Below are 25,482 nucleotides of genomic sequence, written 5' to 3'. Positions count from 1 at the left end.
ATATGGGACTACATTAATTTTACTATAAATTAACCTGAACCCGGTACTTTTGGGCTCCGAATCCACTTTCACAAGTAAAGAAGTGCAAAAGGGTTGATGGGCATTTGTTCTTTCTAAGACATTCCACTTTACACAGGACCAGGGAAAAAGCCGATCAAGTGAATCCCATGTGCAGATATTCTTTCTTTTTATTTACTGGTGCTTTGGCCCAAAGATTTTTTTTTTCTTTTGCGCAAAGTTGACGTACGCTATGCTTCTTTTTATTCCCTTCTCATTTCGTTTTCTCTGGGAAAATGATATGCCTTTTCATAAAAGGTTGTTTGGAAGGACTAATTTCTCCTTCTTGTTCAAGATCAATATATATTATATAAACATATGGAATTTTTTCAGAAGTCAATACGGCTGCAATAGAGTTGCATGACTACTTGGTTAAATAACAATAAACTACTATTATATCAACAGCAAAACAAAAGGGAAAGCTAGACAAGATATATAATTAACCAACTGCAAGCAGGGAAGGATTAACACCTGCTTAATTAGCGCTCTGTGCTCAACAAGTTCAACGCACAATATTGTGGCTACTGCTTTCTTCAAGGTCTGCTCCACTTGAAGAAACCTCTGTGATACTGCTCGAACTTGAAGAAGATGAGGAAGAAGACGCAGGAGTTATTCCAGTTTTTTCTCTCATAAAATAAAAGAATTTAGGCTCATGAGGAACTGCCATATATTTTTTCTCCTCGTGGTTATTGTTGCAAAAACTCTGAATAGTCTCGTCCTCACTTCTTTTCTTCAAAAATATACGACAGACAACCCACTTTTCCATATGATGATTTAAATAATTCTGCGGAATATCGAATTAAATTATGTCAAAAACTGGAAAACAACATTAATTATTCAGAATTGAATACATGCAGCTAGCGAGGGTATAAATATATCTATACTTGCCTGGATTATTGGGTTCTTTGACAGTGGAGAGTTGCAATCTTTGCTTGCTACAGTAACTAGACGATATTCATGCATGATCCAATCAGTTCTAGACCCATGAGGAGGCTTCCCCATGTGAAAAACTAGAGTTTTTCTCATCCCTGCTATTTGATATCTCCTCGATGTAATTTGTTTATCTAAGCCGGTTGCCTTCCAATAACCAGAAGCAGTCGCTCTGTTGATTCGGTTCCCGATTCTATACTTGGCTTCTTTACTGCTGAAAAAATACCTCTCTTGCTCCGACTCACCTAGAGAGAAATAAGTAGGGATCATTAAAACTTTACAAAACTAGCCCATTTTGCAGCCCAATTATGAACCAGGTATCTCCTACTCCAAAACCGTAATCCATAAATCCATATGCGTATACTATATACAGATAATATTATTTCTTAACCATATCCCTAGTTTAAGTTGCAACTTTGCAGTGACAATGCATGCCAGCAAGAGCTAATATTAAACAAAAAGTCTACCGGTTCAGAACAAATTTCTACTAACCTGGCAAATCCCAGGGATCATACTTGCAAACATTGATCTCGGGAATGATTGAAGCAGGCAAAGGGAAGGAAAAGACCTTGCATTTCAAATACTGAAAAACAAGCTCTTCATCTGTTGGCTGGAAACGGAAGCCAGGCGGCAATTTGGTCATTCCCTCTCTAACAAAATTGAGCTTGTTCATTCTGATAATGTCTTTCTCCCTGAAAGGCTGAGACTTGAGATCAGTTGATGAGGCAAAAGTCAAGGAAATGCCCTCTAAAGTATTTATAGGGGCAAAAGAAGAAAGAAATCGGTCACTCGTATTAGGGGCCGCTATGACGGATTCTTAAAGTATATCCAATCAAATTAATGAATAATTAATTAAACAAATAAACTTTCATGAAGAGATTTTCGTTTTTTGATGGAAACTTAAAAGAGATTGCAGGTAACAAATAATCTATTATAATATCTTTTAAGTGCTATTAACCATCCATGCTTTTTACTGTAACGGTGCTGGCGCCCCCTCCTTTAAAATAATTATTTCTTTATAATTGTTGCTTTTACTATTTTGTTTGCTTGCAGGTAACAAAGAGATTTGCTTGCTTTATCAAATATCAATAACCAGAAGAGATCAAACTATATTAAGGTAAAATTAATTAAATTTTATATCATGATCAATATTCTAAGAAATTTTGTCGCATATTTACTTGCACCTGTCATATATGTAAAATTTTAAGTTAAATTGATATTTATATTCATATCATATTGATTGAAAATTTAATACATATATTTAAGGATTGAAATTTTATTATTACCAAACAAATAGTTAAATATTTTAAATTAATTTAAAATTTAACATTCATGATTTACATGAATTGAGCATGATTTCTAATAGTTAGAATAACAAAATGTAAATTATATTACAAAACACCAGAGGATATAAAATTTAATTAATTTTACATATAAATGGATCTTTCGTCTTTAAATGATTATCGTAAAATAACAAAAAAGATATGCATTCAAGTATTCATGCAAAATTATAATTTTTTAAAAAGTTTAAAAGATTATTTTTTTCCCTTGTTAAAAATCAATATAAAGTATGTGTACACGAGTGACAGAGAGAACTACATATCTTACTTTGCGTGAGTGGGTTGTGTAGTCGGGAATTAAAGAAAAACATCAAATCAAGATTCGGAGCATCTTGAGTTTAGTTTTATTTTTTTAGAAGTTAAATTGAGTTTAGTTTTATTCGTACTTGCAATCTTACTGTGACGAAGAAGAGATAAAAAGACGAATAGATTTGTGAGATGGGAGGAAGAAACGAAGGGTTTGAAAAAGAGAGAGCGAAAGATAAAAAGGCAAAAGAGGATAACAAGAGAGAGGAGGATTCCATAGGTGTGTCAACGTTGATAATCGACCATTTACAGATTAAAATTAAAGAAAAGTAAAAGCCAAATTGGTTGTTTTTTTTTTTTTTTTTTCATGTTTCGATTATTAAGATACAATTAATTTAGGGTAATATTGACAATGTCATAGGACGAAAAAAATGTAATAAAACAAGTCAAACATTAACTGCATTTTGTGATTAATTGAAGCTAAAGGGAAATTGCTGAATTAAACGTTTGAACATGGGATAGAAAACAAACCAAGAGGTTAAGCTAAGGGTAGACGAATTCAATACGTTGGCATCTTTGTAGATAAGGGTTACATGGACGAAGTTTACAGCGAAATATGTGGTACTACACCTACCCTATTACTATTAACCAAAAAGAGAAAAAGGTTAAGGACGCCCTACCTTTGGCAGGGGTGAAGCTTGGGGCTGACAAGAGGGCTGCTCTCCAATGGCATTTTTACCATTGTGATGCAAATTCACACTTTTTGGTCCCACCTAAATTTGATAGCATGGCCCCCCATCTCTGTTTAAGATCCAGTTGGATATAAGTTGGAAACAATCACTCATTATTTTCTCACGATTTCTTAATAAAAAAATTAATTTAAATAAATTTATGATATTAATGACATTCAAATATTTAATTTATTGATTAATGCATAATTTTTTATCTAAAGAGTAAAATTCAAATTATTTTTTTAACTTAAAAAGACTTATAACATTAACGTCATTGGACCATCCATTGCCTAGCTAAATTACACTAGCTTTATCTCTTGAATGATTTCTTAATGATAAACAAATTAACAATTGCCTTGCATAACAAGATTGATCCTGCAACACACAAATAACTTTGATTTTATCGAAACTAAAATTTTGATTATTCAATGATTTCAGTATGCAATATGAATTATACTTTTTTGAAATTATGAATTAATTTGCAACAATATATCTGATCTTTTTGAAACCTTGATTTGTATTCTTTATTCTCACATTGATAATTCTATATATCTTTTTTTCTTCACAAAAATTGTCATTTGTGTAATTTAATGCTCATGTAAAAATTTATTGAGATTTTTAATTAAAAAGAGATAAACCTTCTCTCGTTAATAAATTCCTCCTAAAATACGAACCTAAAACTTAAAAAAAAAAATGAAATCTTAGATTTTAATAGTTATATTATGCCCTCTATAGCAATCGTCAAAACTATTACTTACAATTGCTGTGTTATTTATCTCATTTTAAGTTTGCTAGAATGTTCTTTGAGTACACGACTCCTGTATAATTTAATGATGTCATGGAGGTTTCACCTTTTTAAACACTAAACAATATTTTATTAACTGTGAATTTTCAAATATATATATATATATTATTGCAGAGCAAAACCTGATACATAGTTTTTTCACTAATACCCCATAGTCTATCTTACCCTGTGAAATACATACATAGTTAATAATTGAGATGGGGGCAACTATTTGATAAAATTTCAGAGTGAACATTATTAATTATATTTTAGTTCTTTGATAAATAGCAAATGATTAATTTTACATCTATATATATATATATATATATATATATATATACTTAATAATTTTCAATATATATTAATCAAATAATTGCAATCCTATCATAAGATCAAGAGGTGCCCATGGCCAAGCTGGACAAGAGCTCGGGTCGGGATCTATTGGCCTCTCATTTTTAAAGCAGACCAGATTTGTCCTTTGAATCATTATTTTTTATTAAATAATGAAATATTAACTTTATATATGTTTGGCCTATTTCCAAACATATAGTTTGTTTTTTTCCGTGCAAATATTAATTATCATATAAGAAAGTGAAATCCATAATTAATTGATTTACATGTAGAGGCCGAGCCACAGAGGTGACGGTCATCACTCCTCAAATTTTAATTTTATTATTATTATAAATATAAAACTTAATATCTATATATATAATATAATTATTTTTTATTATCTTTATTCAAAAATTTAAATTTATACTAAAATTACATGCCAAAAGAAAAAATATGCAAGGAAAGACCCGCCCTTTGTGAATGGGAAAGTTATTTTGGTCATGTTTTTTTGCGAGGTCTTAATTTCATCCAGGTCGCTTCCTGGGTATAATTTGAATTGACAAGTTCCAAACATTATTGCTGTGTGCTAATAATTAATATCCATGGCACACACCAATGGCAGGGCAGCAGGTGAGATTAAAATAGTTACTTAATGTGTAAGTTTCAAACTGCAGTGGTCTCTATATTTCTTTATATTTTCTTCTTTTTAATCTCTCCGCCTTCTCTTCTTTAGTGGTTCGGTCAGGCTTTCAGCCATCTTTTTGTTGTAAAAAATATCAACTCCATGGTCAGCATTTTAAGCTTTTCAACTTTTCCAGGGTGGCCTAATTTGAATTATATGAACAGATTAAAAATGGTATGCGGCTTTCCTTTAACATATGTACTTAGGAATATGTTTAATTAATTAGGAGCAGAGCAAAGCTTTATTTTTATTTTTTAACTGATGCTCTGTTCACTTCATTAAATCACGTGATTGTCAAAAAATTAAATTCAAATTATTAGTAATAATTAATTCAAATTTTTATATCAATTTTAATAATCACATTTACATCTGAATTAAAATACACTATCATAGGACTACAAATCAAATTACAAATAAGACTTACTTGAAATTAAGATCTCACCAAAACCTACAAGACCAAAATTAGTAAAGCAAGTCATTTTTATAAGGTTCACGTAATGTAATTTTTTGAAATTTAAATCATATGATTTTCATAAATTTAAATTCAAGTTATTAGTAATAATTAACTTAAATTTTTATATAAATTTTAACAATCATTGACTTGAGTTAGGATTTGAATTTTTTTTTTTTTAAAAAAAGTACATAAAAATGTGGAGATATAAAATAGAAATTTGTCACAGCTCCAAGATAAATTATCCTACTAATTTGTTGAATTGAGAAAAATGAAATACTAGTACCAAAGTTGTTTTGGGGGGAAACTTTGTATCTTTGGTTTGAAGATTCGTTGAGTTGGAAAAATAAACGAACAGAAAGTTATGCTTTATTGGGATAACAAAAGCAAAATTGTCAAAGCACAAGGTTTCCCATGATGGACGTGGACTTTGGTGCTTTTCTTCATAGTGAAGATGTTCCTTTTGTTCTTTCCACGCAATGTTGATTCCGAAGATCAGGAACTCAGCCCCCTCCCTCCCTACTTTACATTAAAGATAGCCATCGAAACTCATTACTGCTCGACTCGACCACAGCAACAAAAGTTGCATGATTTTTACGACCTGCTTTCATCACGCAAAACCTTTAATAAGAGTGGTAGGTCATGTTTGGTTGGGGAAATGGTTTATGTTTGATTAAGAGAATGATTAAGCCATTCTCCCTCTATTCTTTACAAAATTTTATTCTCTTATATGGTTTACTCTTGGAGAAGGAATAGCCATTTCAAAAGGAATGACTATTCTTTAAAATTGGGTAAAAGCTTGGAATAGCTAATACCACATTCTCTTATGGTATTAGCTATTCCACACCTATAAAAATAAAATTTAAATATTTTGAATTAAAATATCTTTATTTATTTTTAAAAATTACAGATTTAAACTTATAAAATTAATATTTTAAATTTAAATTAAAAAATATTAATATTTTCATATTTTTAAATTATAAATAAAAAATTAATATTTTAAAATATTATTTTTTAAATTATTAAGTGAAATTTAAATTAAAAATGAAAAATACAAATAGAGAAAAATAAATCTTATTATAATAAAAAGGTTAAGTTATTAATTATATATTATAAAATATTTTGAATTTAAAAATTAATTAAAAGTATTAATATTTTAATCAAAATAATATTTAAATTATAAATTAAATTACCAATTATTAATATTTTCAATCAATTATAAATTATTAATATTTAAAAAATAAAATAAAAACAAATAATCATAATAACATTTAAATTATAAATAAAATAGTAGTATTTTATAATATTAATAATTAAATTATAAATAAAATATTAATACTTAAATAATCAACTATTAATATTTAAAAAAATATAAATGATTAATATTTAAAAGATAAAATTTAATAAAAATAAATAATCATAATAAAATTTAAATTATAAATAAAATATTTATATTTAAAAAATTAATCATTCCTTTATAAATAAAATATTAATATTTCAATGATATATTATTAATATTATAAATAAAATATAAATTATTAATATTTAAAAATAAAATAAAATAAAAATAGATAATCATAATAACATTTAATATTAATGATTAAAGTATAAATAAAATATTAATATCTAAACTATCAATTTTTAATATTTTAAATAAATTATACATTATTAATGTTTAAAAATAAAATAATTTAAAAATAAATAATCATAATAACATTTAAATTATAAATAAAATATTAGTATTTTATAATGTTAATGATTAGATTATAAATAAAATATTAATATTTAAAAATAAAATAAAATAAAATAATCATATATATAATAAGGGGTATTTTTATCTTTTTATTTTTATTTCTTTCTTATTCTAAAATTATTGTTATCAACCAAACACTGCAATAAATCATAATAATCATTCATTCTCTATTTCATTCGTCATACTAAATTACGTAATACATATTTTATTTTATTTTTATCTTATTCTATTATCACGTAATAATTATTTTTTTTCATTCATATTTATTTTTTGAACCAAACGTGCTAGTATTGTCCTTGAATAGAAATTTTAATTCTGCAATAGGGTAACCGTTGTTTGGGCTCAAAGAAGAAAAAACCTAGCCCATGATGAAGGATTGATGGCCCTAAACTGGTCATCCAATAGTCCAATCCATCTTTTTTACCGTAGGTATGCTGGGGCCTTATGGTCCTTTGGTGTGCCTTGCTATGATTTTCTTGCTCCTCTGCTCTGCGTTTTGTAAGGGCAGGGTTGCCTTAGGGTTTTTGTTTGGGGGGGTGGGACTTCGATAATAAGTTTTTGGGGGTTGAAAGAGGGTTTTAGACTTTGTTTTCGCTGCCATTTGCGAAGCAGTGCTAAGATTCAATCTTCTCCAAATGGATCCATCTCTCAACTCTGCTGAATTGCAACGATTCCTCAATGTATGCTTTCTCTCTTTTGCTTCATTTCTGAGAATATAAACAAGTAGCAATCTGTAAATTGCTCTGGATTTTATTCATTCATCGTGCATTCACTTCTTTTGGTTTGACGAGTTGATGGGTGGTACACTGTTAGGCTTTTGCGTTTTTCCTGTGTAGAGTCTTTAGGATCAAAGAAAGTTTGAAACAAAATCATGGTGGTAAATTAGGCTAATGGGTTCATCCCATTCCTTTGCTTTAAAAGATGTTTCTAGTTACAAATTCTCTATCAGAAGTTAATAGTCTGAAGAATTCCCTTTTTTGGTAAAAGGTTTTCTCTTTTTTATCCATTTTATAGAATAATTTCAGCATTTTGTATCATAACTGTGTGTATGATTGTCTAGGTCGAACCATTTAAATTGCAGTGGGAGATTTTGTACTAATGTTATTGTTATATACCAATATGTTGTGTGAATGAGAGTTTAGCATATAGCACAGCAAGGAGCATTTAAAGAAACCGAGAAAAATAAATGAGAGGATCTTTGGTTATATATTTGACAACCTTCGCTTCAATTATTGTTATTGTAATAGTAGTATGTGGCCTTTCCATCACCTTGAGAAGCTTAGAATCTTTGCATCTTTTGGTTCCTGATTACTTTGTTGTGGCTATGCAGCAAGAGAAGGAAAAAGCCATGGTAAATGAAATGGTGGCAAAGCTTACCAGTGTGTGCTGGGACAAGTGTATCACAAGTACTCCTGGGAGCAAATTCAGCTCGAGTGAATCAGCTTGCCTTTCTCATTGTGCTCAGCGATACATGGATATGAGCCTTATCATCATGAAACGCTTTCAGTCCATGCAGTAAGCTTAAGGAGACGTTGCCTGCAGTCCTGGTTACAAGCTGTGACCTTTCCTTGCATCTCAACAGTTAATTATTGACTGAAAATTTGCTGTATTTTTTTTAACCGATACTCGTTTTAATTCTGTTAAAACTCCTATACCAGGAAGGCTTTTGTAAGTTGAGTATTCTACAAGTCAATCATTTGAGTTTCATTTGATTAGAAAATAATATATGCTTTGGCATCAGGCTCTTGGTCTTTGCAATTCTTTTAGCATGCTTGGAGCCAGACGGTTGTTGTTAATGATGACTGATCAATCTAAAAGCATTTTATTCTGCCAATATTACTAGTTTTCATGCCAGGGTGCCTATAGCGCCAGGGTATGGTGATAATTAGTCAATAGTAAGCGCCAAGGGCTCATGCAAGTGCTTATTTGGTTCTTAAGATTAAAGGTAAATTTCACTTATATTTTTTTTAATTTTGACTTTTCTCATATGGTACTTTGTGGATATATACATATATATATATATATATATATATATATATATATTTTCAATTACTATATTGTAGATAACTTATATTTTCATAAAAGTTTAAGCTGTTAATTGTCTAGTAAAATTACAAAATACTTTTCAATGTGAACAAATAAGTTGATTTTGATTAACAGCTTAGCATCTTGCAAAAATAAAATTATTTACGGGGTGCTTATTGAAAAAAAAAAAAAAGTAGAAAATTAGTAGATATCTACAAATATGCTAAATGAGAAAACAAACCACAAATTGTTATGTGAGGAAAGTTCAAATCACAGAATGTAAGCAGAATTTGCTCTAAAACTTATCCAAGGTTTGGGCGTTGTTGTGAATCTATCAAGGTTTGGGTGGTATTGTGAATCCTGAAAACCCCTTGAGGCTGTAGCAATGGCTTAATTACCGATGATGTCTATAAACAGGTAGGTTCCAGGAACAGTTATTCGTGTGCATTTTTGCCAATGTAAGGTCTACTTTAACTACTACTGCTAAACGCCAGGTCAATGACTGGCAGCACTTTCCTTCTTTTGTAGCATCAAGTACCTCAACAAGAGGCTATAAACTCAAGGATTTAGCAAGAATTAACCCCCACCCTGAGTGACATCCCCATGGTTCTGTCGTAAAACCACGAGCAACATCGATTTAAGCATAATTTTACTGCTGATTTGAGAATCCTCAGCAGGTTTGTAAGGGCTTTCACAAATCACGGTCACCGCAGCCACTTCCTAATGCAAGGAGTGAAGCATGTATCTTTGTTAATCAATTGTACGTATAGCAACGATCCTTGTATAGGTAAAGCCTTATGTAGCCAGAAAAAGAAAAGCAACAAGCCGTGGCTGAATATTGCAAGCCCAAAAGAGAGGAAAACATAGAAATGGGGATAAAAGAAAAACTCGTGCAGGGATTCTTCTTTCTTAGGGGAGGAATAAAACTGCCCCAGAAACTCGTGTTAACAAAACAAATGGCACACTACAAACACAGTTTAGCAAATTGAAAGATTAACAACCTAAAAGCATTAGTCTCCAATCAACATCCCACCCAAACCCACACCACGTTTTCCCCTTCTTTTTCATTTTCGTCTTCTTTCAGAGACAAAAACGAAAAAAAAAAAAAAGGAACCTTTTATAATATTTTCCTCCTGTTTAATTTACATTTCAGGATTTTGTTTCAAATTGTTGATTCCCATTCGTGGATTCAGCATTGCTCCTACCATTCATCCTCTTCGACTCTCCAACTCTGGATAAAGGAAGAATCTCAGGTGATATTTCCCATTTTTCACTATTTCTTCCCCAACTAGAACGCCTAGGATGATTCATGACACCACGTCCCTCTATGCTCTCTGGGGGAAGGATCCTGCTTAAGTCGGGAGACACATCAGGCAATCCACTGTCTTTGTCCATACCATCACCACTAAGTTGTCCTTCATGATCACCTGCCTCTCCTAAAGCTTCATCCCAAACTGGCTTCCTCCCCATTTCTATGTCACCAACGGCTTTCCCCTTGTTTGGACTGATGAAACCTCCACTCACTGTTCTAGGTGAGATTGCAGGTTCTTTTGGAATCTTTGCCCTGAAATTTGTCTTGGATGGAGGAATACTGGTGCAGAATATCTCCGTGAAGTTCTCAATTACCCCTTTGTTATATGGATTCTCACGACAATCATACCGGTATCTAAAGTTTTCGTAAGTAGACTGCCAAAGAACGGAAAAGAAGCTCTGCTGTTAGAAGCATAAGAAGAAACAGAACACTTAAGAAAAAAAGAATAAAAGATTCAAGCATAAATTTATCACTACATGTCACATGTGAGGAAGTAGTCTCCCTCATTTGCCAGAAAAATAATGCAAGTCTACGCAGATTCAAAGTGCCAGAATTAGCTATCATCACAAAGCTATAATGACCCAGCAAAAATGTTACCTGGTTTGTACTGATTAGATACAAATGGAAGACAGTTAGTCCACCAACAAACCAGACTGAAATGAAGGTGTAGACTAGTAGCACAATGGAGGCAGGAGTTTTAGTCATTGCTTTCCATATTGTTGTCTCCTCGCCATCCATGATTCTCCTGATATACACCCAGCAAAATCCATGCACATATAAGCAAAGAAGAGTTGCAGAGAAGACAAACATGAAGAAGAACCTGTAATTCCGCTGCACCAACCAAGAAAAGGAATTCAGAGACATCATCTTCATACATCTCCCATGTGAATGTATGAAGCAAGTACTAGCTAAAATTGAACTATTCTTTTTCTTTTTGATAATTAGCTTGAACTATTCTTAAGGTGCAAAGAATCTCTATCGCTATTCACCACAGAATTGGCCCTTCTAGAACATGCTGGGAAAAGCCAATAGCACATATCAAAATGACTGGAAGAGGAAGGGCTTTTAACAGATAGAGAAAGAAATAAACAAATAGACCAAAAAATGTTTTGGAAAAACATAGCACTGCTGTTACCACAAGTTTGGATGAAGAGAGCAGAAAATATAATGTAAAACAATTTGTATTACCAGTCCAATACACTGACCAACCCAAGGGCAGTGGTGGTCAAATCTGTCCACACAATTATTGCATATTGAACAATGGGAACATCGGGGAGGTCTATACAGCATACAAGTATCACAATACTTGATCTTTACACTTATACCATTGACAACCACATCCTTCGTACGGGGTAAACGTAATGGTGGAGTTTGGCCAGGCCGAAATTCAGAAATTCCTTCATAACCTTCTGGCTCAGGAGGGTGAGAGTTTCGTGGAATTATACCAGGATCTCTTCCTGAGGTTAGGAGAAGAAGAACTATATCCTGGGGAAACAAAGTGCATCCATTATTCATTAGATTTGCAGTGATTATGAAATTTATTTCAGCACTTTATTCTTTACATTAATTAATAAAACCAATTGTCGCGGAAAAAGTTTGAAGATCAAAATATGAATTGAAAAGACAAAATGAACTTCTTACTTATGTAATTCTTCCACATATTATATATAAAGAGAATAAAATTGAATGTCGATCTGAAAACTAGAGGAAAGCACTCCAAATGTATACAATATTTAATAGCAACTCCAAATGATTCATGATATCTGTCATACGATGGTAGAATTCATATTCACAGGCAAGCTAGCACTGACTTTTAATATCACTTTTACAGACTTGGAGAAGATAGTAAAATCACCTTAAATAATACTGAAAGGATGGGCAGATGCAGAACATCAGTGACAAGAAGCATGCCTGATAAAAATAATGGTTTCAGGAGGGAAAGGAACTCACACATAAAGTGAGAGCCACAGCAACAGCCATTATGGAAACTCCCAAGTGATGAGGAAAATCATCCATCAACTTTCTTGCTACAAAGACACAGAAGACAGCAACAGGAGCAGCAATTAAGAAGATGGTGAAGAAAAGGGATCTCACATCAGGTCCAAATATAAGCCTTCCCCCCAAAACAAATACCTGCAAAAAGAAAGAGCACCCAGAAATTATTGGCATAACCATAGATACAAAAAATGCATTACTAATATTACAGGTCAATTCTCCCACAATTCTTTTCACAAAATCGATTTAGACTGTGATTTAAGTGATCTTCCATATGCTTAAAGTTGGGTCAGACTACAACATCTCAATTAATTCACCAAATTGAACTACAGATACAGGTCAGGCTTAATCAATTCCCTCACTAGCAAACTGATCCCTATTCACCTATTGGCAAATGTTAATCAACCTGTTGAACTCCCAAGATAATTGGACCAGCATTAAAGCAACAAAAACCTAAAACGAAAATGACCCAATAAGCCAAACACCATTTTTTTAATTACAAACGAAAACTTTCCCATACTACAGAAACAAAAACCCATAAGCATACACTTCTGAACCCCATCAAATAAACCCTAAGATTCAGATCTTGGATCAACAATCCAAACAAAAAACAGATAAAAGAAAAGAAGCCTTTTTGCTTACATTGCTGCCCTTCCAAGCTTTATAAGTTTGAATGAAACCATCACCATGGTTGGCTTCATTGGCCAAATCTGGTGGAGGAGGCTGCAAACCATTCATCTTCTAAAAATTCAATCTTTTTTTTTTTACTTTTCTCTCTCACAATTGGGTACAGAGAATTGAAGAATTATTAGTAGTGAAAAAACAAGTTCGTTTTTTTGGCTAAAGCAGCCAGGAAATGAGAAAAGGCGGCTCTTTTTTGTGGGTTCTCCTTCTCACTTTCTTACTTTATTATTTATTTTGATATTGGAGGCAGCAGTAGGCATTGACTTTTCTCTACTTTCATGATCGTCTCTCTCCCCCTATAACTTAGCCAATCAGCCACCGCCGTCTAGTTGGCTAATAATGGTCCACCGTCGAGCCAGTCAACAATTTCAAAATTGCTTCAAAAATTCATTTTATTTAGCTAGTGCCATCACAATTAAAAAAACACAAGCGCAGATTAAGATTGATGGATACTGTACGTAAATTCCTGTTTCCGACAGGGTCAGTTACTGTCCCGCGGCTGATTCCAATGATTCTCCCCCGTGCTTCATGACGTGGCCTTAATAATGGGTCCCTCTTTTTACTAAATAAAAAAGCAATATTCTTTTCTTTGAAAAAAATGGAAACAATTAAGGGAGGGAAACTGATGGTAGGGAGTCAAGGCCCACCCAAGGGGAGGATTCGATGCCACTTGCACCAAGGCATGATTACGGCTTTGGCATTCTAAGCAACAAATTCGAACACAGAATGATGACATATTTTATTTTCTTTTTCTTTTTTTTTCATTTGTGTATTCTAAGAGTAATAAGTTTTTGTCTGTGTTATAAAATATACCGTTGACCTTAGGGAACAAGACAGGTAGAGGTAGCAAGTTCAACAAAGGGGGAGAATCTATACAAATATGGAATCCACATATTATCCCACAATATTCATACTAAGAAATGAGAGCTGACAGGTACAATCCCAGTACCAATACCTATGGCTATGGTAATAGGTAGGATACTTGCTAACTTTGAATTACTCAGCTCTGACTCGTATAAGTGGCTTCAATTTTAGTCAAACCATAACTTAGTACTAGTTGGTAATTTAGGAGCACGACCCGCTCAAAAGCCATAACAAAATTAGATTAAAGTAAACTTTGTGTTTTGCATTCATCAAAATTAAATCAATAAAAATGTTTAGTAATATAAATATTTCAACAAGTAAGATATAAAATTTTGCAAACTAAAATTATGCGTTCGATAACGAGTTTTTCAATACCATTACTTAATCCGTACTTAATTTGATATGATTAATAGATAAAAAAAAACTGATATGATTAATGCTTTTGTTAGCCGAATGTTTTCGTACAACATGTGAAAAGGTGGGAAAGTACCCAATGATTACAACTTTGAATTTTCAAATTAAGGACATATGAAATAAAAAAAAATCATTGTATATCTTTTATTATGTAACTAATCTAAATGAATCTCCGAACTTAAGAAATCAATGGAAAACAGTTGGTGGGCATTTTATGGCCAGCAACGAGGTGTTGCAAGGGTTGGCTGGCAAGCTCAAGAGAGCACAGATTCTTTTATCAAAAAAGAGAGTACGGATTCTATTAAGGAGTGGACCATAAGTTGAACTTCTCGCATGATTGGGCCTTGAACTGGGCAAATGTTTTACCTTTCTGGGCCATAAAAAAGAGGCAAATGAGATCCATTACTGGAACCCTGGTCCAGTACTCTTTGAGAACTTGAAAAGGAGAATTGCACAGGTCCCACCGGGAGTCGAACCCAGGTCGCTGGATTCAAAGTCCAGAGTGCTAACCACTACACCATGGAACCCGTTGATGGTGATGGGGCTCATATAGCTTCCAATCAGAAATTATAAGTAATGCTTAACAGAGTAATATTCAATACACACCTACAATTTGGAACAAAAAAAAAAAAATGTCCGGTACTTCATAAAAATCGGAGAGCTACTTCTTTTTCCAAAGCAACCTAAGTGGAGAAGTTGGCCGTCATTTTCTCAATAACACGTGGAAAAGTTGAACTCACATTATGACAATTAATTAATGATCAGGCACTAATTGTAGAAATGGCTTTCTATAAATACATCATACCAACACACATTACTATCTACAAATATACATATTAATTTCTCTCAAAATAATATTCAAGAATCTCTAGAATTTAGGTTTATTACTTATTATTATATATACATTAAACCCCCCCCACAATAAAAAGCAACCTCAAAATGTTAGTGGGCAATAATCAATCAAGAAAACAAGAAAGATGGCTGGCTAATTGTTTTCATTATCCCTGCACCTACCACAACTACCTAATACAACATTTTCTTTCAAGCGTCCTAAAATCATTAAATTTTCTTAGTTTAACAATAATTAAGCAAGAGCCTGTTTATGGCAAGGTAGCAATGTGGTGTGCCTGTTGAAATTGTGAGAACTTTGAGACGTGGACGGCAAAAAGATATTGGTTGGTAATGAAATGCATCATTGCATACGAAGAGCAACATAAAAATTGAACAATTCTCAACTTTTACCATATGCCACTTAAAATCAAAATTATTCTAGATATGTAGTTATACCAAGGTAATTTTATCACTCCAAGTGATCCCTTCTGATCATGTTCTTGCTCCATCGGCTGTGCATTGATTCCTCCTGTAATGGTAAGGACAAAATGAAAGGCAATTACAAGCACAAGTTGTAGCTAGCTTTTATGTTTTCTTATGGATTTTCTTTGGCTCTGGCTAGCTATTTCCTATTTGATTCTCACATTCTGTGAACTCATTTACGGCCTTTTGTAGCCAAACTGATAAGCTCCATTAACAAAACCAGACAACCTTGGGCTTGGGCAAGATAGTTGAAGTCTATACCACTTAATTTGTGCAAGATTAAGGGCAAGCAAAATTTTAAGTTTATTCACTCACGAAATTTGTGTTAGAACGAGGATTAAAGAAATATTTTGTATTTAATGAATAATAATAAGAAGAAGAAGAATTTGACATATAATGCATAATTCAGGTATAATTGATAATTGTCTACTATTGCTATATTAAAATCTCATTAACGTTAGAACCTTGAAGAAAAGGGTTCACTACAAAAAATTTGGTTATTTTCAACGAAATTTTTTGTTGAAAATAGACTTTTTTTCGTTGAAAATGTTTATTTATAACGGATTTTCAACGAAAAAGTCCGTTGAAAATTTCGTCGGTACAAGCTCTATGGGTAATACTTTCCGTTGGAAATTCGTTGTAAATTTGAAATTTTGTCAATTTTTTTAAAAAATTCGTTGGAAATTTCCAATTAATTTTCAATGAAAATTCCGTTGGAAAAGGAAATTCCAACAAAAATTTTCCAATGGACATTTCCTTTGGAAATCCTATTTCCAATGGAAAAATCTGTTGGAATTTTTTTTGTTGGAAAAATTATTTCCAACGGAAAAATATTTTGACATTTCCAATAGAATTTTTCGTTGGAAATATTTTGACTTATTATTTTTATAATAAATTTTCAAAAAAAATTATCAGTTTTCATTCCAACACCAAATTTAATTCCGCATTTCGAACTGTAAAATATATAAAAGAAAAACACATTACAAAATTGAAATTCAAGTCCTAACATCTAATTAGAATTTCGTATACATATTATTAAAATCTTCTTCATAAAATTTCTCAATGTATACTCGAATTCGTATACATATACAATAATATGTGTCTACGTATTTCATAAAATTAACTACTAATTAAATTAATAAAAATAAAAATAATAAAATTTAAAAAGAAATATATGAAAACAAAAATCTTAAACATGAACTTAAATAACTAAAAACAAACATCTGGGGAACCAAAAATCAACATTTTCACCAAAAATTAAGTTTGAAAGTACTAATTGTAATATAAGGTAATGGAAAACTCTCGAGTAAACTGATGACAACATTGACATTGGCATGTTTGAATAATTCTTTAGGTATCATATTTTAGTAACAGACAATACTAATATCATTAAGATATTAATAGACAACAATAGTAACACATCAACTCCAAAAAACTGTCTGAAGCACTTAATAAACTAATATCATTTTTCAATAACAGACAGCACTAATTGAAGCAGAAAATCTTGTTTGCATAACAATTATTAAGAATGAACCTAGTTTAACAAAATCCTATACCAAAATCTCAATTGGGGAAGAACAAGAGCATGAGGCTTAAGGCGACATTGAGGTAGCCGGCAGGGTGTGGCTGTCGCTGTGGCTAGGTGGTTGGAGAGAAAAGAAAGCTGAACCGATGAAGGAGCCAAGCGTGGCGTGGTAGGTCGGCAACTAAGGAATAACAAGGCCGTGGGGCTTGGGGCGACACCAAGGCAACTGGCATGGTGTGGCTGTGGTTGTGGCTAGGCAGTTGGAGAGAAAAGAAAGCTGAACCAAGGAAGGAGACGAGCATGGCGTGGTAGGCTGGCAGCTACGGAAGAACAAGGGTGTGGGGTTTGGGGCGACACTGAGGCAGCCGGCAAGGCGTGGTTGTGGCTAGGCGGATGGAGAGAAAAGAAAGCTGAACCGAGGAAGGAGCCGAGCGTGGTGTGGTAGGTGTCGTGACGTGCGGGTCCGGGAACCCGTCCGCCAGACGCGAGGCGAAAATTAAAATCGCAAAGTGTGGGAGTCGCCACCAATCTTTTTTTATCTAGGTGTGATTGGTCACCTATTAACCCGATTCTTAATCGACGAAGTCCTAAATTAATTTTAGGTCCGTCGAAAGAACGAGAACTGGTCCACGTTTTTTTAGAGATGGGTTCGGGAGTGCGGTTACGCACGGAGAAGGGTTAGCACCTCCGTGACGCCCGTTCTACGAACGGTACCATTTAATCTTAAGTTATCTTAATATAGCCTTTTCTTAGTTTAATCCCTATTTTATTAAAAATTTTTATTGGATTGTCAGACTGAGTTATTCTCTTGGTCTTACGTATGCATATGATGCAAGCGTAGAATGATGTCGTGACTTGTTTATTTTAAATGATGGAGTCGGTAATCTTTTATTGGAAAATTATTCGAAGACTATCCCAACGCTTTGGTGAAGTCTCGAAATTCTCCTCACCTAGAGATATCCCCGGAAGAACTCGTCTCTACGAGCTCCTCGGGGAAATCCCATCATCGGGATTCCCGCGCCATTTGCAAAATATGAGTGGCATGCAATGACAGTATAAAATAATGGTATCTATATGCACGCGTTTATTGATTGTTTAAAAAATTTTGGTTATTTATTTATTATTTTTTATTTATTATTTATATTTTTATATATACTTTATTTTTTGGTTATTTAAATCCATGTTTGTTGTTGGTCAATTTTTTTACTTGTTTACAAAGCTTATCTAAATAATTAATTAATTAACTTTTAAACGATTAATTTAACTTTGTTTAGTAATATTTATTTGAATTAACAAAATCTTTCTACATATATTATTTTTTAATAATGACTATTTGACTTAATGGGTTTTGAAATTTAGAGTTCAGATTTATCCCGACGCTTCGGTGAAAATCCGTCTCGAATTTCGTACTCGGAAAACATCCGCCCGAAAGAGGCAACTCTTTGCCCCCTTTTTGGCGGTAATACTCAAATATTTTCTTCCAATTATATTATTTATTATTATTATTTATTTATTTTTTTATTTTTTTATTATCTTTTAATTTTCATATTTTATATTTTTTTATTTTTTTATCTTAATATTATATAATATATATATATATATATATTTGCATCATAAATTACTATTATTATTATTTATTTTATTTTTAGATTTTTAATATTAAATATAAGTGTCCATATTATACAAATATTTATTCCCTAAAAAAAAATAAATGCATTTAAATTAAAAATGGGCTAGACCCAAGCAAAACAAAAAGGGTTATACCTTGTTGGGCTGCAATTGGCCCAACTCGGCGACCCGTGGGAGCCCAAATCCAGCACCCCGGCCTGTTTCAGGAAGCCCGCACGGTGAAGTCCAAAACGCACCGTTTTGATGCCTGCGAAGCCGCTCAAAACGACGCCGTTTTGCCTGATCCTTCCAGCTTCTGTTTGCCTCTCCGAAACGACGCCGTTTTGCCCACGAACCCTAGGTATTTAATCCCCTTTTCTCTCTTTCTCTCTTCAGTTTCACTCCTCACTTTCTCTCTCTAGCCGCGGCGCCCTCTCCCTTCTCTCTAAAAATCTTCTTCTTCTCTCTTCGCCGGCGGTCTCACTCCTCTCAAATCTCTCCCTTCCGTCGGTCTCTCTCCTCCCAGATCTCACCGGCTTCCTTGCACCTCTTCCCTTCCGATCGACCTCTCTCCTCCCAGATCTCAGTCTCCCGTCGACCTCTCACCTCTCCTTGTTTTTCTTTTTTGTTTCTTTTTCTTTTGTGTTTTTTTTTTGTTGTGTGTCTAACTCCTGGCTTCTTTGTTTTTGCAGGGTTTTTAAGAGCCGGGTTGTCCAATTTTTTGGACAACCCGGCGAGGGGGAGTTCTGGCACCCCCTGGAGTTGGTGGCCAGAACCCCCCATCCCGCGTAATGTGGGTGGGGGATGGGACGGTGACGGGATGGCTGGGCGTACGCCCAGCCATCCCGATTTTTTTATTTTTTTTATTTATTGTTATTTTATTTATTTATTTAATTTAATTTAAATTTTTTATTTTATTTGAGTGTCTACAGTAGGCCGGTAGGTAAGGAAGAACAAGGGCGTGGGGCTTGGGGTGACAACGAGGCAGTCGGCAGGGCGTGGCTGTGGCTGTGGCTAGGCGGTTGGAGAGAAAAGAAAGCTGAACCGATGAAGGAGCCGAGCTTGGCGTGGTAGGTCGGCAGTTGACGAGCGTGGCATGGTAGGCCGACAACTAGGGTAGGGGAAAAAGAAGGAGTCGACTGAGGGAGGCAAAGAGCGACCACCGATTAAAAGAGAAGAAAGAAAGAAAAAAGAGCGGTCAGGGGTGGCTAGGGTTTTTTTTTATTCATTTTTTCTTTTTTTTAACATCAATTACTATTACATAAACATTTCACATTTAGATTAATGTGCAAAAAACACATTTTGTTATATAAATTTTATAAGTTTATAAATTATCATTTTTATAATATTAATATAAAATAAAAAATAAATATCTATTAAAAGTATTATAGTGTATATACAAAATAGTAATTATATTTTTTTAAATAAATCAAATTTATATAAAACATAGTTATTAAAAGACCTTATAATTTAATTAATAATCATAATTGTATTGATTATATGAATTTGTCCTTAGTTACATGAAATTTAAAAAAATAGCTAAGTTTCAAAATATATTATTTAGTAATTAATTTATACAATAGTAATTATATTCTTTATAAATAAACATAATATATAATATAAAGTATATGTGTTAAAAGACATTACAAGTTATATACTATAAAAGTGTATATATATATATATATATATTGCAATTAATAATTTTATAAGTTATAATATTTATAATATTAACACAAAATAAAATATAAATATATTTATATTTAAAGTATGTATATTAAAAGTATTATAGTAATTATAAGTTATAGTAATATAATTATAGTAACTATAAGTATTATAGTAATTAAAAGTATTGTAGTAATTATATATTTATATTATAAGTTATAATATACAAAATAGTAATTTTTTTTAAATAAATCGAATTTATATAAAACATAGTTATTAAAAGACCTTATAATTTAATTAATAATCATAATTGTATTGATTATATGAATTTGTCCTTAGTTACATGAAATTTAAAAAAATAGCTAAGTTTCAAAATATATTATTTAGTAATTAACTTATACAATAGTAATTATATTCTTTATAAATAAACATAATATATAATATAAAGTATATGTGTTAAAAGACATTACAAGTTATATACTATAAAAGTGTATATATATATATATATATATATATATATATATATATATATATTGCAATTAACAATTTTATAAGTTATAATATTTATAATATTAACACAAAATAAAATATAAATATATTTATATTTAAAGTATGTATATTAAAAGTATTATAGTGTATATACAAAATAGTAATTATATTCTTTATAAATGAACCCAATGTATATAAAGACAGTACAAAAATTAAAAGACATTACAATTTAATTAATAATCATAATTTTATTAATTAATTTAATTATTTATAATTATTTGCCTTAGTTACAAGGAATTTAAAAAAAATAACTAAATTTCTCCACTATTCTAATATCACAACTTCTTTTTAGATAATTAACTTCATATATTGTAAATTTATATAAACAAAGGTATATATATTATTTAGTAATTCATTTATATACTAGTAATTATATTCTTTATAAATAAACATAATATATAATAGAAAGTGTTAAAAGACATTACAAGTTATAGTAACTGTAAAGTGTGTGTATATATATATATGTATGATTTGGATCCTATTATATTAATAATTATAATCATCTAAATAAAATTTATTATAATCTTACATAAATTATATATTAATATATTTATGCAGACCCTTATTTAATATATCTCATATATATATATATATTCAGTTATAAAGTTATATCAATTAAAAAATATAACTTGTACTTTATTTTTAATACAATTTGATATTGATTTTATTCTTAAATCATACTTGTTATATATATATAAATTTATATAGATTTTCTATAGCTCTCAGTCAGATTTGCATGAATACATAGATATAATAAAATGATATTTTTTAAGCACAAATATTAATAAGTTTAATATAAAACTTCAATCTTAATTTACATATATTAGCTAATTACAATTAAAACGTAAATAAAGTAATATATATTTTTTATATGATTTTTATATCTTATCATGGTTTTTTATAAAATATAAAATTTTACATTATTATTTTTTTCAATTTTGGAATAATATAACATTACCCTAATTTGGTATTATTAATCAATATTGTTTGATTCATTCAAGTTAAAATCAATTATACAAAATTACTCAAAGGAAAACATATTTAAACTTTAAAAAAATTTTACTTCAATAACTATGTATTTGCTTTTAGTGATATTTAATTTTTTAAAAATAATTAATAAAATTTATAAAAATTTTAAATTTTATAATTGGCAAAATTATGATTATTTCCAACGAAAAATTTCATTGGAAAGTTTGAAAAGTCATAAACGCTTTAATGCATTAAAAAGTTACTTTCCAACAAAAAATTCTGTTGAAAATTCCGTTGGAAAGTTACTTTTTTCAATGCATTATTTACTCTTTAACTTTTCCAATGGAATTTTTCGTTGAAAATTTAAAGATTATATAGGACATGTTTAGGGTTCCAACGGAAATTTTCAACGAAATTTTCCGTTAAAAATAATTAAAAGTAAAACGTGTGTTCTGAAAATGAAATTTCTAACGGAAAATTTCGTTGGAAACTATCAAGATTACACCTTTTTTTTTTAAGTTTAAAATTCCAACGAAAAATTTTGTTGAAAATCCATTGGAAATATTAAACAGTAATATGTGTGTGTTGTGCAAGCAAATTTCCAACAGCAATCCATTGGAAATCCGTTGAAAATTCGTCGAAACAAGTATTTAAAAATTTTAATTAAATTCGTTGAAAATACGTTGCAAATTCGTTGCAAATATAATGATTTTTTGTAGTGGTTAAGGTTTAGGATCTGCCTCCTCCTTTTTTGTAAATTTAGTACATAATATTTAAAAAAGTCACTGAATTTAGTACATGATATAATCATGTCAAAAAGGGTTCCTAACAGCTGAACCCATTACACCGTTAAACCCCAATATGAGAAACTGAATACCAAGAACATCTGTTCACTATTTCAGGTTTATGTGCACATTTCCTCCCTCCTGTCGTTAATGACAAAAAAGAAAGCCATCACTATTGGAACTGAATCCTTTCTTTTGTGGCTTCGGTTCACAAGAAATAGGTTTTAATTCCACTTTGGCATCTGGTTTAGGGAACAAAATTCATATCTTATTCAAGGCTAAAAGTTTTCAGTTTAGTGAAAACAGCTTCTTTAGCGCAAAAGTTCAATAGTTTTTTGACTTATAAGAAACAAAAAGATATTGGATTTAGATACTTAGAGCATATTTTGTTATTTGCTTGCCAAGTTGATTAACAACTCAAATTTACTAACTGATCAGAACTAAGTGAGTTTGATTTCATCTCCATTGGGTTTTTTCCCACTTTGCTACCTCTTATTTTAAATTGTAACTGTATGTTGGGTCTTAAAAATTGATATTGAAAGAAATGGCTAATGTGTAAATCATCCCTTTATTTCCATTTTGGCCAATGGTATTTCATCCTATTGAGATTAGGCTTTTTAATTAAGGTCTCAAAGTGCTTTTGAATCATAGGAAGTTGGAAGAACTCAAGAACATAACTGGTTTAATTTTCTGTGCTTGAAAGGAGGAAGTTTTCAAGTTCAAAGTTGTCCTTTTCTAGCGATATTCCAGGTTTTTCCAAGGAAGAAGATGTATTGGATTAAACATAAGTAAGAGGATTGGTTAAGCTCCATTTAAGCTTAAAGAAAGAGTTGCAGAACCGAGCCGAGAAACTTTATCTTTTCTGAAACATGGTTATTAGACAGGGAAAGCCATAGAGACTATAGAGATTGTTGAGAAAATAAAAAGAGGAAGTACAATGCCTAACGACGTTTGCTCTCTAACGTGAAATGGTTTAACGAGAATTTGTTTAGAAATGGGTCAAGTGTTACAATTCAATCTTGACATAAATCAATCTCTCGACTTAAATTCACAAAAGAGAAGGAGCCGGATCTTTAGATTTATTGACCTAATTAATTACCATTTTTCTATGGAAATTGCAGTGATCTTACCGTTGAATACATAGTCAGAAATAGCAGCTCGCGTCATAACTCATACTGATGCAATAGAAATAGCAGCTCGCGTCATAACTCATACTGATGCAATAAAATTAGGGGTTGAAAAAACTAGAAAGAAATTAAGGTTAATTACCACTTTGATGTCACCAATAGTGGTGAGCAATCTGTGCAAAGGAAAGGATTATACCATTTTCCATCCAAAATGGCTATGGGGCGTGTACTTAATTCTTACAGACAAATAGAAACAGTTTGTTCTTGTAAGCTTAGAAAGTGTAGATCAGTCCTGTGAGAACAGATACCAGGATTGGCAAAACAGATTACTCAGTGTCAAACATAAAATCCCCACTAACATCTAAGCCCCTAATTTTTTGCCTGAAATTGCAGAATTGCTTGCCATGATACGCAACAGGATTTGGTCGCATGTGGCCCGCCTGGATCTCCAAGAGCTGATATTTGTCTAGGATAAGCTTGTCTGAAATATAGATGCAGCTAGCGGTTCAAACTTCAAGTATCAATATTATTAAGGAATATGTTGCCTTTCTTGTGCAACAGATGCTTGATGTATTAAGCAATTATAATAATCCACAGTATTCCTCTTTCAGATAATATTCTTTCTGGGCCATAAAAGAAACTAACCCGAAATTAGGTCACATTTTGTGTACATTGATATTTCACATCCGACCCATCAGTTAATGGATTCTAACTTTCAAAATACTCAAGCCCATATGAATGAAGGCTGTCGGGATGTGGATCTATATATGGATTTCAAGGTTTCCGCAATTGGGGGTGTGATTTTTGTCTTATATATATATATATAAAGAAATCCTTGCAATTAAGTAGGACTCTTTCTTTCCTTTTTAGAACAAAAGTAAGCTTTGTTCCGTTAGGTTATAGTATAACTAGAGCCTGAAACTATATTGGTTGAAAGTGAAAGGTTAATTAAAAATACCATCAATTCAAATGTTATAGGTCCGTATAGAAATAAAAAAAAAATCAATTTTTTAAATATTTTAATTCAAGTATTCAAAAATAAATCCATATATCCAAAAAGTATTTTGTACTCTTTACTTGCAAAAGCAAAAAGTGAATTAGTATTAAATTGAAAACTAAACGAAGAGTTTGAAATAGCTCTTGCAGTTTTCTTAATTTTAACAAACTAAGTAATACGCCCTCCCATTTCCCATCTTATATATCTCTCTATTAATGTATCACACCAACTGTGCCTCTGTCTGTGAAAAAGAATTTGGATGAGAGGAAGCTAGGATTAGGTTTTACCTGCGTCTACATTATTTCTTTCTAATACCTTCTATCAGAGAAAGAGATCAGAGCTGAAGAG

General features: G+C 31.5%; 2 protein-coding genes, 1 non-coding gene and 1 pseudogene across 4 annotated transcripts; 1 reads left to right on the top strand and 3 right to left on the bottom strand.

Annotated features, from left to right (window-relative positions):
- Window positions 1–429: 429 nt before the first annotated feature.
- Window positions 430–1,699, bottom strand: LOC18605168 (NAC domain-containing protein 83). Its single transcript, XM_007038020.3, has 3 exons — window positions 1,480–1,699; window positions 946–1,232; window positions 430–841 (listed from the first exon to the last, which is right to left on the bottom strand). Exons 1-3 carry the CDS (start codon window positions 1,658–1,660, stop codon window positions 560–562), a joined length of 750 nt encoding a protein of 249 aa, XP_007038082.2. The 5' UTR covers window positions 1,661–1,699; the 3' UTR covers window positions 430–559.
- A 6,125-nt stretch (window positions 1,700–7,824) lies between these two features.
- Window positions 7,825–9,044, top strand: TIM8 (translocase inner membrane subunit 8). Its single transcript, XM_018116915.2, has 2 exons — window positions 7,825–7,984; window positions 8,635–9,044. The coding sequence occupies exons 1-2, from the start codon at window positions 7,940–7,942 to the stop codon at window positions 8,821–8,823; spliced, it is 234 nt and encodes a 77-aa protein (XP_017972404.2). The 5' UTR covers window positions 7,825–7,939; the 3' UTR covers window positions 8,824–9,044.
- A 1,161-nt stretch (window positions 9,045–10,205) lies between these two features.
- On the bottom strand, window positions 10,206–13,546 carry LOC18605166 (putative protein S-acyltransferase 7; annotated as a pseudogene). Its single transcript, XR_016025454.1, has 5 exons — window positions 13,279–13,546; window positions 12,592–12,774; window positions 11,830–12,126; window positions 11,239–11,472; window positions 10,206–11,015 (listed from the first exon to the last, which is right to left on the bottom strand). The product of XR_016025454.1 is annotated as a putative protein S-acyltransferase 7 (transcript).
- Window positions 13,547–15,053: 1,507 nt separating this feature from the next.
- TRNAQ-UUG (transfer RNA glutamine (anticodon UUG)) lies at window positions 15,054–15,125 on the bottom strand. The gene has a single exon. It is a non-coding gene; the product is annotated as a tRNA-Gln (tRNA).
- Between the last annotated feature and the right edge of the window lie 10,357 nt (window positions 15,126–25,482).

This window comes from Theobroma cacao, chromosome 3, assembly GCF_053813885.1.
Source record: "Theobroma cacao isolate CCN51 chromosome 3, ASM5381388v1, whole genome shotgun sequence".
In the NCBI taxonomy this organism is placed as follows: Eukaryota; Viridiplantae; Streptophyta; class Magnoliopsida; order Malvales; family Malvaceae; genus Theobroma; species Theobroma cacao.
This window is presented reverse-complemented; position numbering and strand designations above follow the sequence as displayed.